At 40.9% G+C, this 14,444-nt stretch overlaps 1 protein-coding gene across 4 annotated transcripts in view; it reads right to left on the minus strand.

The window, feature by feature from the left end:
- SEPTIN11 (septin 11) overlaps positions 1-14,444 on the minus strand; it is an 89,871-nt gene that overhangs the window by 18,845 nt on the left and 56,582 nt on the right. For all 4 annotated transcript variants that reach the window (XM_086704814.1, XM_086704813.1, XM_025921449.2 and 1 more), the window contains exons 3-5: positions 14,216-14,411; positions 7,275-7,461; positions 3,985-4,146 (exon numbers count right to left, since the gene is read on the minus strand). In XM_086704814.1, coding sequence (XP_086560940.1) covers positions 3,985-4,146; positions 7,275-7,461; positions 14,216-14,411 — 545 coding nt within the window. The remainder of the gene's footprint in view (positions 1-3,984; positions 4,147-7,274; positions 7,462-14,215; positions 14,412-14,444) is intronic.

Raw genomic sequence — 14,444 nt, forward strand, 5'->3', positions numbered from 1 at the left:
CACTTCATTTTGCTTTAAACTTAAATTTTCTAAAAAAAAAAAACAAACAAAAAAAACTAAAAAACTAGTTTACTCAATGTGGATGCAAACATTAGAGGAAAATTATCTTTTTGGTACTTATTTCATGTTGAAAAATTTTCAAGTGTGTTAGGAGTAATTTGGGTATGCTTCCAAATTGGGATATGCTGTAACTGTAAAATATACATCGGATTTCAAAGACTTACTATGAAAATATCTCATTAATTTTTATATTGATTGCATATTGAAATAATATTTTATTTTATTTTTTTAACATTTATTTATTTTTGAGACAGAGAGAGACAGAGCATGAACGGGGGAAGGTCAGAGAGAGAGGGAGACACAGAATTGGAAGCAGGCCCCAGGCTCTGAGCCATCAGCCCAGAGCCTGACGCGGAACTCGAACTCACAGACCGGGAGATCGTGACCCAAGCTGAAGTCGGACACTTAACCGACTGAGCCACCCAGGCGCCCCTTGAAATAATATTTTAAATATATTCAGTTAAATACGTTTTTAATTAATTTCACATTTCTTTTTACTTTTTTTAATGTGACTACTGGGAAATGTTAAATTGTTTGTGTGGTTCATATTATATTTCTAACAGCATTGCTTTACAGTTGGCCATTGCACAAAATTCAAATCAGAACTACATTTTAGCCCAAATTATTGGCCCAAGCTTTGCAACCCAGACTTCTACCAAGCAGAGGTGGTGTTCAAAACTGACTATTTCACGTTGCTTTATTTGGTAGCTATGGCTACATTCTGGGAGTGCGGGTGGTGGGGACAGTAATTCCATATTTTTTTCTATTAAAATGTAAGAATAAGAAGATCTGAAATGGTTGTTCTGAGAATTATTATTTCAGTTCCTTGATCCACTGCTCTTCTACTGTAGGCAAGTTGAGAAAGATGAGAATGTCCTACAGCCAAATCCTCTCCCACAGAGGACATAACCCTCAGCCCAGGATGCCCAGGTGGTACTTCATTTGCTGCTCAAGATACTTAAATTCTCTGGTTCATCTCATACTCTATAGGAAGGAAAGAAAGCACATTCCTTTCACAGACTCCAAGTCTGGAACTGTAATGTGTCCCCTGAAGTTGAGGAGCAACAGGGCCCCGCTGGCCACCATTCTGCCATAATGACCAAGGAAAGAGTTTTCTACGCTCACACTGAGTGACAAAAGCAACTGCCAGTGAAATCTGTTTTCCACATATCATATGGGATTTCATCACCAGGAATTATTGGCAAGGAAGAGACTTAAAAAAAAAATCTTGTTAAAGAACAAGATTAATTTCGGACTATCAGTTTGATTAATCTGATAAAGAGACAAAGAGCCAAGATTCATGGGTCTTTTTTCTAATGTTTATTTTTGAGAGAGAGAGAGAGAGAGAGAGAGAGAGAGATTGAGTGAGTGGGCGAGGGGCAGAAAGAGAGGGAGACACAGAATCTGAAGCAGGCTCCAGGCTCCGAGCTATCAGCACAGAGCCCGATGCGGGGCTCAAGCCCAGTAACTACGAGAACATGACCTGAGCCAAAGTCGGATGTTTAACCGAATGAGCCACCCAGGCATCCCCACGGGTAGTTTCTTTCCAAGAAATTTAACACAAATGTAGTTTCATGAGCACCCAAAATAATTTAAAAGGAAGGGGAGAGATATAAAGAGAACATTAGACAATATTCACTCATGTCATTTATTGAATCCTACGCTGAAGTTCTATAGCAGAAGAACCCCAAACTGAAGTTCTACAGCAGAATAAACCAGCGCTATCTCAGCCTGGGCTCTAATGATGCTGTAAAACAGGCACACTGCTCTGCTGGCACTGGAGCTGAGCTGCCTGCGTTCAAATCCTCCCTGCACGACCGATGGCTGGACCATGCCAGGCTGCAGTTTCCTCATATGCGAATTAGGGATAATAATAGTGCCTACCTATGGGACTGGTGTGAGGATTAGATGTAAATAAAACCTCTCACGGTGGCTGATGCACAGTAAATCCTCCATAAATGTAAAAAGTGTCTGGTGCTATGATGGCTATGAAACTCAGTACCCATAGCCAGAGAATTTTAGATGTGGGAGAGACCTCACATATTATCCATTTCGATCCTGCCTCTACAGTATCTAAATGAGTTGAGATACGGAATCTGTTGTCCACCACCTTGTGATGGGAACTCACTCCTTCCACAGGGTGCTTGCTGTGCTGCGGTGGCACCGATGGCCAAATGTTCATTTCTCGCTGGGCCCAAACCCCTCACTACCCTTCAGTTCTGTCTTTTGAATGAGAACAGTTACCCTCCGTCATGATGACCTTCCTTTCGTACCCCCTCCGGCCATCCTCCCAGGAAGAATCTGCTCCCCAGTTTTCACAAATTCCAGAGTCTTCACGATCCTGGCCACAGGAGCAAGACAACCAGAGTAGGTCACACAACTCCGAGTGTGACCACACTAGAGCAAAGTGGAGAATGGACAATCTCTGCTCTAATGGGCCCTTAAATTTTCAATTCATACAAACAGCCCCAGAGAAGGGAGAAGTTACATTTGCTTCCAAAGTCCTAGTCATATTGGGAATAATTTAAGGAAAATATTCCTCCATAAATGATAACAGTGCTATATAGAAAAGTCCATATGCTGAACTGAAGAAACAAGAAGGAGTTTTGTGAAATATCTCTGTTCTCCTAAATTATGATAGCAAACAACACAAAACTGGTATCAGGGTTGAAATCTTAGTGCTGCTTTGACCAAGCCATTTAATTCTCTAGATGAGCTTCAGTCTGAGTCCCTTTATATGAAATGTCCAGAATAGGCAAATGTCCAGAAGAGACAAGAAAGTAGAGTAGTAGTTGTCTAGGGCTGGGATGGTTAGAGGGTTGACAACTAAAAGGAACATGATTTCTTTTTCAGGTGATGAAAAGGTTCTAAAATTGGCGGTGGCAATGGTTGCACAACTCTGTGAATATACTAAAAACCACTGAATTGTATGCTTTAAACGGGTAACTTGTACAGTATATCAATTATATCTCAATATGGCTGTTAAAAAGAGTGTCTTCAGGGCAATTTAATAATGACTTCATTAGACACTTTTCATGATCAGATCTAAGGAAAGTAGAACACAACTCAACCTACCACAATTTAAAAATGTACACTGACTTCTGCTGCCACCAGCATACTTTTGAATCAATTTTTAGCACATATTCAGGGGAAGGCAACTTATTTAATAGCTTCTAATTATATTTCACAGAAGCTAACCTACAATTTTAAGAATCCCAAAAGCCATCATTGGTCATCTACTATGTGCAAAGGATGCTAGTTTTACACAAGTTATGCATTCCCAAATGGAAAAAAAAAGTATAGGAATTGTGGCCCAGAGATGAGCCATGTATCTCTTTGTGAGATACACAAAGAGGCAGTGAGAAAGATTCGGGCATCAGCAGATAGCATAGAGGACACGGACATCATATCACAGGTGCACTTAGAATTGCTAAAGCTTTACTCAGTTCTCTCTTGTTCTCTGCCTGTGACATGGAGAAATTCTACCCTCAACTGCCAATTAACCTAATGATTCAGGAAAGAGTAGGGGAAACAGAATGGAGCGAAAGGCAGCAACCCATCACAGAAGCAAAAGGAAGGCAGGTGGAGATATTTCTGCCAACAATGGCAGAAACAAGCAGAGATCTATTTCCTTTAAGCTGCTTTGTGTGAGATGGTGCTGGGCTGGCATTCCCAAGAGGTCTGCTGTAGAAACTCTGCCTGTTGGAGCAGGAAGGAAACTGGAGATAGGCTTGTCTAACTTTCCCATTTGATAGATGGATACCCTGAGGAGTAGGGTGGTTAAATGACTTGCCATAGTGGCAGAGCTGGGCAACGCTAAAGAATCCGATTCCTGGCCCAGTGCTCCAGTCACTCTACAATGCTGCTACCAAGAAAAGCTTTCAGGACAATTTCTGGTAGGTTCTTCCTAACTTGAGGACTTACACTCATTGTTGCATTAATCTCTGCCACCGTTTCTTCATCTGTGGGGAACTGATATATCTGGACTCCATTGCTGACTAGTTCACTCATGATCTTACTCTTGAATTTGTGCAATTCATTTTTGGCAATCGTGTCAGCTTTTGCAATTATTGGAATGATGTTCACCTATAAAACAAACATACCCATTTTTACACAATTCCAATATAAGAAAAATAAGACAAATGAATGAAACATAACAAAAGTTGTAAAGCTTCACTTAAAAAATAGATATTGAAAATAAGGCTTTGTGCCCAGAGGGAAAATTAAGAAGACATGGATAATCTTTAAGCTCCATCTGTGAACACTTTTACTTCCTCTCATCCGGCACTGACAGCATACTTGTAATTTCCTCTTCTGTGCTACCTCATTTTTTTTTTTTTTTAACAGAGTAGAAGGAAGTGTTACTCTATGACAAATAGCAATAACAAAGAAGCCTATTCTTTGAATAACCAACCACTCCTTTTAGACCCCTCCCAGCTATTTTAAAAGCTTGATTTTTGCATGTTCCTCACAGCGCAGAGCAAAGACTGTGTTAGAATAGTGGAATATTCATCTCTATGCAGGATAACACCCTCTCTTTTTTTCTAATGACTACTAGGGGTAGAGAACCTACGTATTAACCAGAACAAAGACGGCTTCACCTACTTTTAAAGTTTTCAAAATCACACCAATTAATTCTTTTGAAACACCAGCTTCTAGCACATTACTTCTTCATGTCAGAATGAAACCTAGCGGCAAAGGCTCGCTTTCAGAGCATTGACTACAGAGACCAGGGAGAAGGCAGAGTTTGAAAACAGTGGCAGAAAGCCCAGGGTGAGAGCTGAGGACACCCTCAAGCCCAAGCCTCAAACCCCAAAGTGGGTCATTCTCCCAACTTTGCCCAGCACTGCCCACACAGCACATTTTTAAAAATTCGTTTTTTAAGATTAACTTTCTTCCACTCCCTGGTAGCCACAGAGGTTTCAGTAAGACACAACTGACATCTGACACCTGGGGCCATGCTCTCCCAGCTCAGGGGAAAGGGGGACAGACTCAGTGAGAAAGCCACACTAGCAAGAGATGAGGGAGTCCTTAGGGAGGTTTTCTTGGCCATGTCTGCATTCCTTTGCTTCTTTTATTCCAAGAGCCGAATCAAAACCCCTGATACACCACAATGAGAAGACGTGTGGATAGAATAACATATTCTTCACCTATTCCTCCACCCACTCCTACCTCATCATGCTTGGACTCATCCAGCAAGAGAAACACTAATGGTGGGGATATGTCTGGGTCAGAGCCCAAGAAACAGAACACTTCCCCGTTGTTCTTGTTGGTTATCTTCTGTACATGTTTAGTATTCAGTGACTATTACACAGACAAAATGGCAGAGGTTCATACTTTCTTGACCAGTTTGATCAGAGTAGATAGACGCCACAGGCAATTGAGATTTAAAACCTCTTTTTCCTCAGTGGCAGGTGCTTGAAAATCATTTCTGAAATTATATGTTTATGATATATATACTTAAGCACCTGAACTCTTCACTTCACTTGTATAAACAACCTTTGCAAATACCACTTTCAGATGCTCTCCAGCCCTCCATCTCTACAGCAGTATCGGTTCTTTAAAAGCAGTTTAACCTGTTTTCAGGGACTTTTTTTTCCAGCTGTGTTCATTTGCCTTATTTTCTTTCCCTTTTTAAACCAGCCCTACTAAGCATAACCCTTTGTTGAATATTTGCCGGGCTTGGTCCACAAACATGGCCTCAGTTAGGACACCACCTCCATCTCTGCCCCTCCCCAGCCCTGTTACCAGGGACACGGCAGCCTGGGGAGCCAGCCTCACGGCCCAGAGCCCTCAACTGCCTGCCTGCCCGTGGCTCACTGTTGCGGACACAAATCCATGAAAAGGATTCTATTTATTCTCCCGAGAGTCCTCCAGCTGCAATAGTCCCTTCACATCACTAGACCATTTTTCTGTAAACCAAGGTGTCTGTGCATGCTGGAAGCCCAAGGAACCTGGCCCTGTGTCAGCCACTGCAGCCCATTTGGCGGCCAGTTCAGCCAGAGGCCTCGGGGACAGCTGGTCATCTGACTGCCCTCCATTACGTTCCTCTGGAGAGAAAGCATCTTTCAAACACCATTGTTTGGACAAAAAAATAACACCCAACAAACCCCCTAAAGATGATACAACTTTTTATGGAACTCCAAGGAAAGTTAAAAAAAATACCACAGCTTCTTTTTCTGGCTGTTTTCCTTTTCATTTGCTTCTTCAATTCAGAATATACTGCCTTCCATTTATTTCAAAATGAAAAATCAAATTAATTGTAAAGTACATCACTTAATGTTATCAAACTTATCAGTACCTTTCTTCAAATGTTGTAAAAGGAAGAGTTTATTAATGTGGAAAGCCCAGGTGTCAAACTGAAACCACTTTTTAAAAACATTTGGGTGCAATTCAGTTTTAAATCTAAGAAGCTGGACTGTCCTTATCACATAAGGAAAAAAATTAACACCTTTTTTTTTTTCACTCAAAACTTCATATTAAAGCCAAACCTTTAAAACAGAAATTTAGAGAAGGTTTTAGGAAAGTAAACAATTTGTGACTTTATATTTCAATCTCCCTAAATTTAACCCTTCCTATGACCATTTAGATGTCTCCGCTATATAATTCCCCAACCTTCATCAGAGCATCCGCTGGTGCTAATTTAAGAACTAAAAATACTTGGTAAAGAGCTCGATGGTTTTATTTGTTTGTTTTATTTTGTTTAGCCTAACATCCAGAGGTTTTGAAGCATTTTTCTCACATTGCTAAACCCTATTGTTCTGTAAACCAGAAAAGACAATTATGGGGTTGGAGGAAGGGGGAGGGATGAATAGGCAAGAGCACAGAGGAGTTTGGGGGCAGGAAAACTACTCTGTATGCCTCCACGATACAGGTCTTTGTAGGTTTGTCCAAGCCCACAGGCTGTGCAACAATAAAAGTGAACCCTAATGTAAATAACAGACTTTGGGTGATTATGGTGTGTCAACACAGATGCGTTGACTGTAACAACCCATCAATGGGACCCATCGGGTGGGGGTGCTGATGTGGGGCAGGGGTATACATGCGTCTCTGTACCTTCCTCTTAATTTTGCTGTGAACCTAAAACTGCTACAATAAACTGTCTTGTAAAACAAAACAACTCCAATTACATTAAAAGAAGGAAATAAATCAGGGCCTTCAGATAAAGGTGATCCAAAAGGCGAGTGGATAGTCACCAAAGTGTCAGTGAGTACCTTGCTGTCCAGCTTTTTCATGGTGACTAGGTCCAGAGACTTCAGTGAATGGCCAGTAGGGGCAATGAAGTAGAGGCATGCGTGGATCCTGGTGTCGTGGTAGTTGAAGAGAGAACGTTTGATCTTCAATTCCTCTTGTAAGTAGGCTTCAAATTGAGCATCAATATATTCCACTATTGGCTTATAGCTAGAATGCAGAAGAATTTTTTTTTTTTTTTTTAAACACATCTTCAAATCAGCATATTTCTAGCCTTCAACCTCTTGTGCAGCTCCATGCAGGCAGTCAAGTCTTCAATGGTTCCCTCTCCTAAGAGCTGAAGTCCCAGTTCCTTACCTGGGCACCCCAGGCCTTCCATCATCTGGTCCCTGAACATCTCTCCAGCTCCTCTCTCCCACTTCCTCCCTGGCTCACCATTTCTGTCCCAGTCATCACACACAGCTGCCTTCATGACCTGGTTCATGCTAACCCCCTACCCGGAACAGTCTCCTTCCTAGTATTCCCCTGGCTAACATTCATCCTTTAAAGCAGAGATTATAAATATGTGAACCATGCTGTCACTTCCCATGGAAGACATTACTAAGACATTGTGGCATTCTTTCCTGCTGGGCCAAAATGGAAGTCTCAAAATCTGTCTCAGTAAAGTGATTTTGACAGCCTCTACCAACTGATTGGCTTTGGCGCACAAAAGGAAAGTGGTTTTTGATTTCAGGCTATGGCATAACCTAGTGGGAGCTCTGCCCCCATGCTCTGTCCCATTCCTCCAGAGATGAGGGCCCCTCTGTGCTCTCATCTAGCCCAGTGCTCCTGGGCCATTATAGGCTTCAAGATTATTTCCAACTCTGAAATTTTATGATTTGAATGTAAACTCTATATCCCTTTCTTCTCACCAAATCATAATTCAAATTTGTTTTGAATAATTAATTATGTAGGATTCTATTAGCAGACCATCATCATTAATAACATATTGGAAAAAAGCATTCAATAAACCATATGTTCTCCAAGGACTAAGCAGTACATTAGGTAGGTTGCTGTGGAAAAGCTATAAACTTTCAGGTTTCCAGGGACCTGCTCAGGAGAAACCAGTGAGATTGGGTTACTAGGAACACAATGGGTTAATTCTCCCCAAACCTATTACCTTGCTGAGGAATGACTTACACTTTAAGAAAAATAAAAACCTTTCAACACTTTGCTCCCCCAACCATATATTAAACTGAAATCCTTAAGAGAACAACAAATCTTTGAAATAAGGATGACAGCACACACTCTTAAGAGAAAACACAAACAAAACAAAAAACACATTTATAACCAAAAACCAAAAGCACTCAGAAAACGGTTTTTGATATTTTTCTTTGGTCATTCATTACAATCCACTGATTCAATCTGAGCAGACAAAAACTCTAGCGGTTAAAAGAAAAAGTAGGATACACCAGTAAGTAAATAGGACAAAAGAAATCCCAATAAATTCCAATAGAAAGAAGGAACAAGTGAGAAGTTTCTTCTATGTTTTCCACTTTCAAAATACAAGCGGGTATTCTGAAGCAACAGTGGTTAGAAGCATGGATTCAAGACAGATGGACTCCAACCCCACAACTTACAGGATATGTAACTTTGGGCAAGTTCCTAAACCTCTCTGTCTCCATTTCCTCATAAGTAACTCAAGGAAAAAAGGTACCTATATCAGAGAGCTACTGTGACAAATGTGTGAGCTAACATATGTAAAGGCCTAGCACATAAAAGATACAACTATTTCATAGTAATAATAATTTTCAAAAAGCAACAACTAAGAGAAAAGCAAGCTTGACTTTTGAGAAAGTTGGGGGTGGCAGGGAGGAACCTTCCACTCACTCAGTTCCATGGTAACCATCCTGCTACTGTGCTCATGCCCTGTAGGGAAGTGGACTGGGCCACGCCACCGAGGTTCACCCATGCCAGCCGAGAGCCTGATCTTCCAGTCTCCTGACACTGAGGCATGTGTTTGGGGAACCAGGCTCTCTCTCCAGCACCCTCTTAGGAAAGGAAAGGAAAAGCAACTCACAAGCAATTGCTCCTTCCTGCCTCACTAGTTCCTGATTTTTAGCTTCTCAGCACCTCCTCCCAGCAGTGGTCCACATAGGTTTCTGCTTTCTGTTAATTTCCCTGTTGCCTCTGGTGTTGTTTCTAATCCTCCAAGATTATAGGAGGTATAACATCTCTCCTTTTCCAGTGAGGCATGTTTTCTGCCCTAGATTCAATATACCCGAAGAAACTTTTTGTTCTCCTCTTATACCTTGAATTCCTTCTGCCTTCCCCTGTCAGGGAGTTCTGGCCAATCATCCAATCTCTGTTTTTTCCCTTTATGTGATCTCCCTAGAAAATTCCATTTATTCCTGTGTTCTACTTACCATCTAAGTGATGATAAATCACAAATTTCTGCTTGTAGCCCAGATCATCCACCCAAGTTTCAGCCCCATCCATACAACTGCTTACAAGATATCTGCATTGGCTCTTCTAAATGTGTCCAGGATGGGACTCTTCATCTTGCCCCCAAACCATCTCTCTGTTTTCCTTCGCTTGGCGAATGGCACCTCCATCCATACCAATCAGAGACCTCCTCTTCTACTTCCTCCACACAATCCAGCGTGAAATTCCACCAATTTTACCTTCCAACTATTATAAACAAATTAAAGAAACGTATTCCAGGAAAACTATTTACCAAAATCATTATTCCCTGTGTTTAAGTCAGCCAGTGGTTTTGTATTCCCCTTCACAATCCTTTAAACAAATTACCTGCCCCTCTTCTACTCCTTTCCACTTCTTATCTACATCCAGTCATAAAGATAAGGAGGCTTAATCCCAATTTTGCCTTTTGATAGTTTCCATTTTATAGAAAGACACCCATCTGGTTTTTGTTTGGCCAATTCTAACTTCTCTGGGTTTCAGCCACACAAAGCAGGGGAAAGTGAAGGACGGCAAATCATATGCAGTGTTTACATTCTCACATCATTTCCTTTTCAGTCATGGGGATGGTCCTTTTTACCCACAACTCATTTCTTTTCATATACCTCCAGCCACAGAATTCACAACAAAATACAGAGGTTGACCTAAAACTGATGGGAGAAATATTTTATGCAATGTTTTCTATCCACCCAAGTTACCCACTGACCATTCTTCCAAAAGAACCAATGGCATTGTTCAGAGAGTGACTCTCCATTTTACATACGGCCAGATACCTACCATTCATATATTTTTCTCTATCTTGCTGTTAGTGAAAGTTAGTTTTCCTCATCTCTCAACTACCTCCCCATCAGAAAGGTGGTAAAAACAGAAATTAAAGACCAAATGGTCCACTTCACTACCATTTTATAACTCTGATATAAAGATTTGGTGAGTTTGAGGAGTTCAATTATCCATGATTTTCAAGGCTAATAATCATCACAGTTAGCAATATGCCATTGATATTCTAGCTCCCATCTCCCAAATGTTGGGCAAATGAATTATTCTATTTCCAGTTCTATGACAAAACTTGGTTTTCCTTCTCCAGACCTCTTTGCTTCTTCACTGGAAAGTACAGACAGCAAAACAAGGAAGCCCTTAAACCATGAAGAGTTAATCATGCTATTAAACATAACAGGAAACCTTACCAGATCTCTCTTCCTGCCCCCTTCTAGCTAGCTCAGTCCCAGGCAGATACTCATGCAGGAATGCATGCTGACATGACTGAAGCCTATATAAACAAGCTGGGACATTCTTGAAGTCCTGCATTCATGGCAGAAAAGCTTGCCTCATCCCCAAAGTAGTAAAAATAATCATGGGTTTATAGAAACGGTATATTGCTTCCCATATGATTACATATCAATGCAAAAATGCATACCTCACATCCAATTCTTTTATGGAATCAGATTGTCCAAAAAAAAAAATTTTTTTTTAAGACAATAGTCACTTGGGTTTGGAGTCAACAGTGTCAACAATGCCTTCTGGGGCACAGAGTTCTAAATGCCATTTAAAGAGGTTATGCAACAGCTGTCAAGAAATTTCAGAAGAAAAAAAAAATTTGGTATCTAGGTTAGGTTAATATCACACTTCCTCTCTTCTAAATCTCCTTGGAAACTATTATTTGACCCAAATGAGTCAGATAATTTCTTAAAGGGACCTCCAGCTGCAAATATGAGAATTGGTATTGTAGTAGCCACTTGGCTATTCAGTGCTGGCCAGTGAAAATCCACCAGGCTAAAGGAAAATCCCCACTTAGGGGACAGGCAATTCAGTGGCAACACTGAGGCAATGAGCCTGAGAGGGAAGAGCACATGGAATCTTAGCAGCAAGATGCTGGCAGATGTTCTCATTCCTGCAGGAAGGGACCCTGAAGGTCCAGTTACTGCCTTCCAATCAGAGCGCGCAAACATAACATTCTCTAACCCCAGAGAGAAACCTGTGTGGGTCGGAGAGATGGAGATACATCTTGCTCTGAGTACACTGTGATTGCCCAATGACCAGGAACCCTGGCTCTCTCCCCAGCTCCCACAATGCACCTGTGCTCTTTTTCTTGTTCCAAGGCTTTCCCCTCATCTATTTCACTTGGCATCACAATCAGCCTTCAGGCAGTAACCTCTCCATCATTCCTTGGCATTGAGGTCATAAATGAAGAGCAATAGCCCAGCTGCAGGGTCTGAGCTTAGCTGTCCCCACCCCGCACAATGTACAGATAGTTCACTTTGACCAGATGCAAAATAAAATCCTTCTCACTACATGTAACAATTGCTCCTGTTATTACAGGACAATGTTTATTGAAGAGCATCTAAATTGCTCTATAGATAAAATAGAGCTCAGTGCTCAGCTAGAGAATGAATTAAATATTTCTTCCTAATTACTATGGTGCCCGTATACATCAGGGATACTTAAAATATCTCTAGGCAATACACACACATTCTAGATTAAAAAAATAGTTCAAGTTCCTCTTTACAAAACACATACATATAATACATACCATTTTGGAGAAAAAAAATTTTTAAAGAAAAATCCCTGGTACTAATAAAATTTCCGAGCCCTAAGCAAACATAACTTATTGATGTGGTGTTTTACTCCCTTAATGTTGTCACTGCACGAAAATGTCTCTGGAGGCCTCCTTCTAGAATCATCTTTGGGCCTGGGAAAATTTTAACTTTCTCTGACTTCTTTTGAAAATGAATACAGTATTCAAAATAGTCCTAAGACACTTGATGTTGAGAATGATGAATAGGATGGATGATCTCGAGGAGTGTGAACAATATTTTGGGACTGAGGTTAACCTATGGGTTGAGCACCAGGAAGTTTTAAGATTAATAGCTTCTCTCAATAAAGGCATATAGCAACTCAGAGAGCAGAGTCAAACTTACTTGGCTTTATAAATTGAGTATGTGTTTTCTAAAAATAAAAATAAAACCTTACTGTATTATAATTATACCTTCAAGTTTATGTGAACCAGTTTTAATGAATGAATACATAAGATTGATTTACCAGGTAGTAACCTCTATCTACACACAAACCATTGGAACAAAATTCTTAGAAAGTATTTTATTTCTTAAGCAGCTTAAACACATCTTTTCTTCCACATATATGGATTATTGTATACATTACTTTATTAGCTTAACAAACTCCACTGGATAGAAAGGGAAAGTTTAATCCAGCTGACCTCAATTCCCCATTAGGCTTGACTGAATCCACAATCATTACTCAGACTCGATTTGACAATTCTGCACCAGGCATGCTGCCCACCCCTTTAGCAGCCTACAGAAAGACCCAGACACTTCACAGAAGACTCAGTGCCTCACACCAAGCACTCACATCAATAGCAAGATCTGTGCCAGCTGGAAATCAAGATTTTTCCAACAGATCTTCCATAAAAATGCTTTCTTCACTTTAAGGTTTTAGGAGCTAATACCACTTTGACCAAAGACATCAAAATACGGGAATACCCCCCTATTATTACCATACCCCTCTTCCAGGCCTTGCCTTTCACAGTGTCCTTCCTTAGGCCTCTGCCTAAGAATAGGACTGAATACAGGATCACACGGGAAGAGACCTCAGCGATCGTCTGGTGACATTCTCTTAAAGTGAGATAAATTGTCAAGGTCCCATAACCTGTCAATCTCAGAATCCAGGCTCTAACCCAGGTCGCCTAAATCCTGAGCTGTGGATTCTTTGGCAGAATCTCATCAGCTCTGTTTTCATTCAAAATCTGTAAGAATTTGGGGGTTAAGTCAAAATCCCAATGTGCCTCAGGGACTAGGAGAGTTTGGCAGATGCATTTTTGAATTCCTGATTCTTTAATGCCTTCTTATTTTGCAGAGTTGCAAAACAAACAAACAAAACAAAAACAACGCATTTCCCAGATTCTTGCAGCTAGTATTCTAGATGTGGTTTAGTTTCTACCATATAGATGCAGCCACACAAGACCCAGAAGCAGGGAGTGAGGAACACACAGCAGAGGCCACCATTGTTCTCCTTGCAAGGGATGGGGAAGGCAATAAAAATCATCCTGTAACACTGTCCCAACTCTAGGACAGAACTGGTGGAGGTTCTAAACACCTCCCCTCAGCATTATGGGTACCAGTGGCAGGTGACCAGTGGCAGGGGTTTCTGCTAACTGTCCTGTTGGGTCATTGAGTGTTTCTCTAGATTGCTTTTCCTGCTGGGAAAGGTCCCAAATCTAGTTCCATGACCCTGCTGGAAAAATGCCATAAGCTAATGTATTCCTAAGAAATTCCTTTTTTCCTTACACGAGCTAGAATCAACTGTGTTGTCTCATTCTGACCTCGGGGAAGAACATTCTAAGAAAACTTCTCAGAGGAAAAGAATGTCTTATCTTTTAGGCAACAGAAAATCAGCCCCATAATTAGTGAACATTTTTAGCCTTTGAATTTACCCAGGACAAGTCCTGCTATCTCCTGATCCATTTATATCCCCACAAAATCCCAAAACGTACCTGTCATCTTTGTTTATCTGGTCTCCAAATCCCACAGTGTCAACGATGGTTAACTTCAGCCGTACATTGCTTTCCTGAAGCTCATAACTTCTGGCTTTTAACCGGACACCTGGTTCATTGTGAGTAGCTGGGTCACTTTCAAATTTGGTGTTGAATAAAGTGTCCATTAACGTGGATTTGCCGATGCCGGTCTCACCTACGTGGCCACAAGAGAGACATCAGAGAATGT

Source organism: Puma concolor, chromosome B1 (assembly GCF_028749965.1).
Source record: "Puma concolor isolate L17-30 chromosome B1, mPumCon1.1.hap2, whole genome shotgun sequence".
NCBI classification, from domain to species: domain Eukaryota; kingdom Metazoa; phylum Chordata; class Mammalia; order Carnivora; family Felidae; genus Puma; species Puma concolor.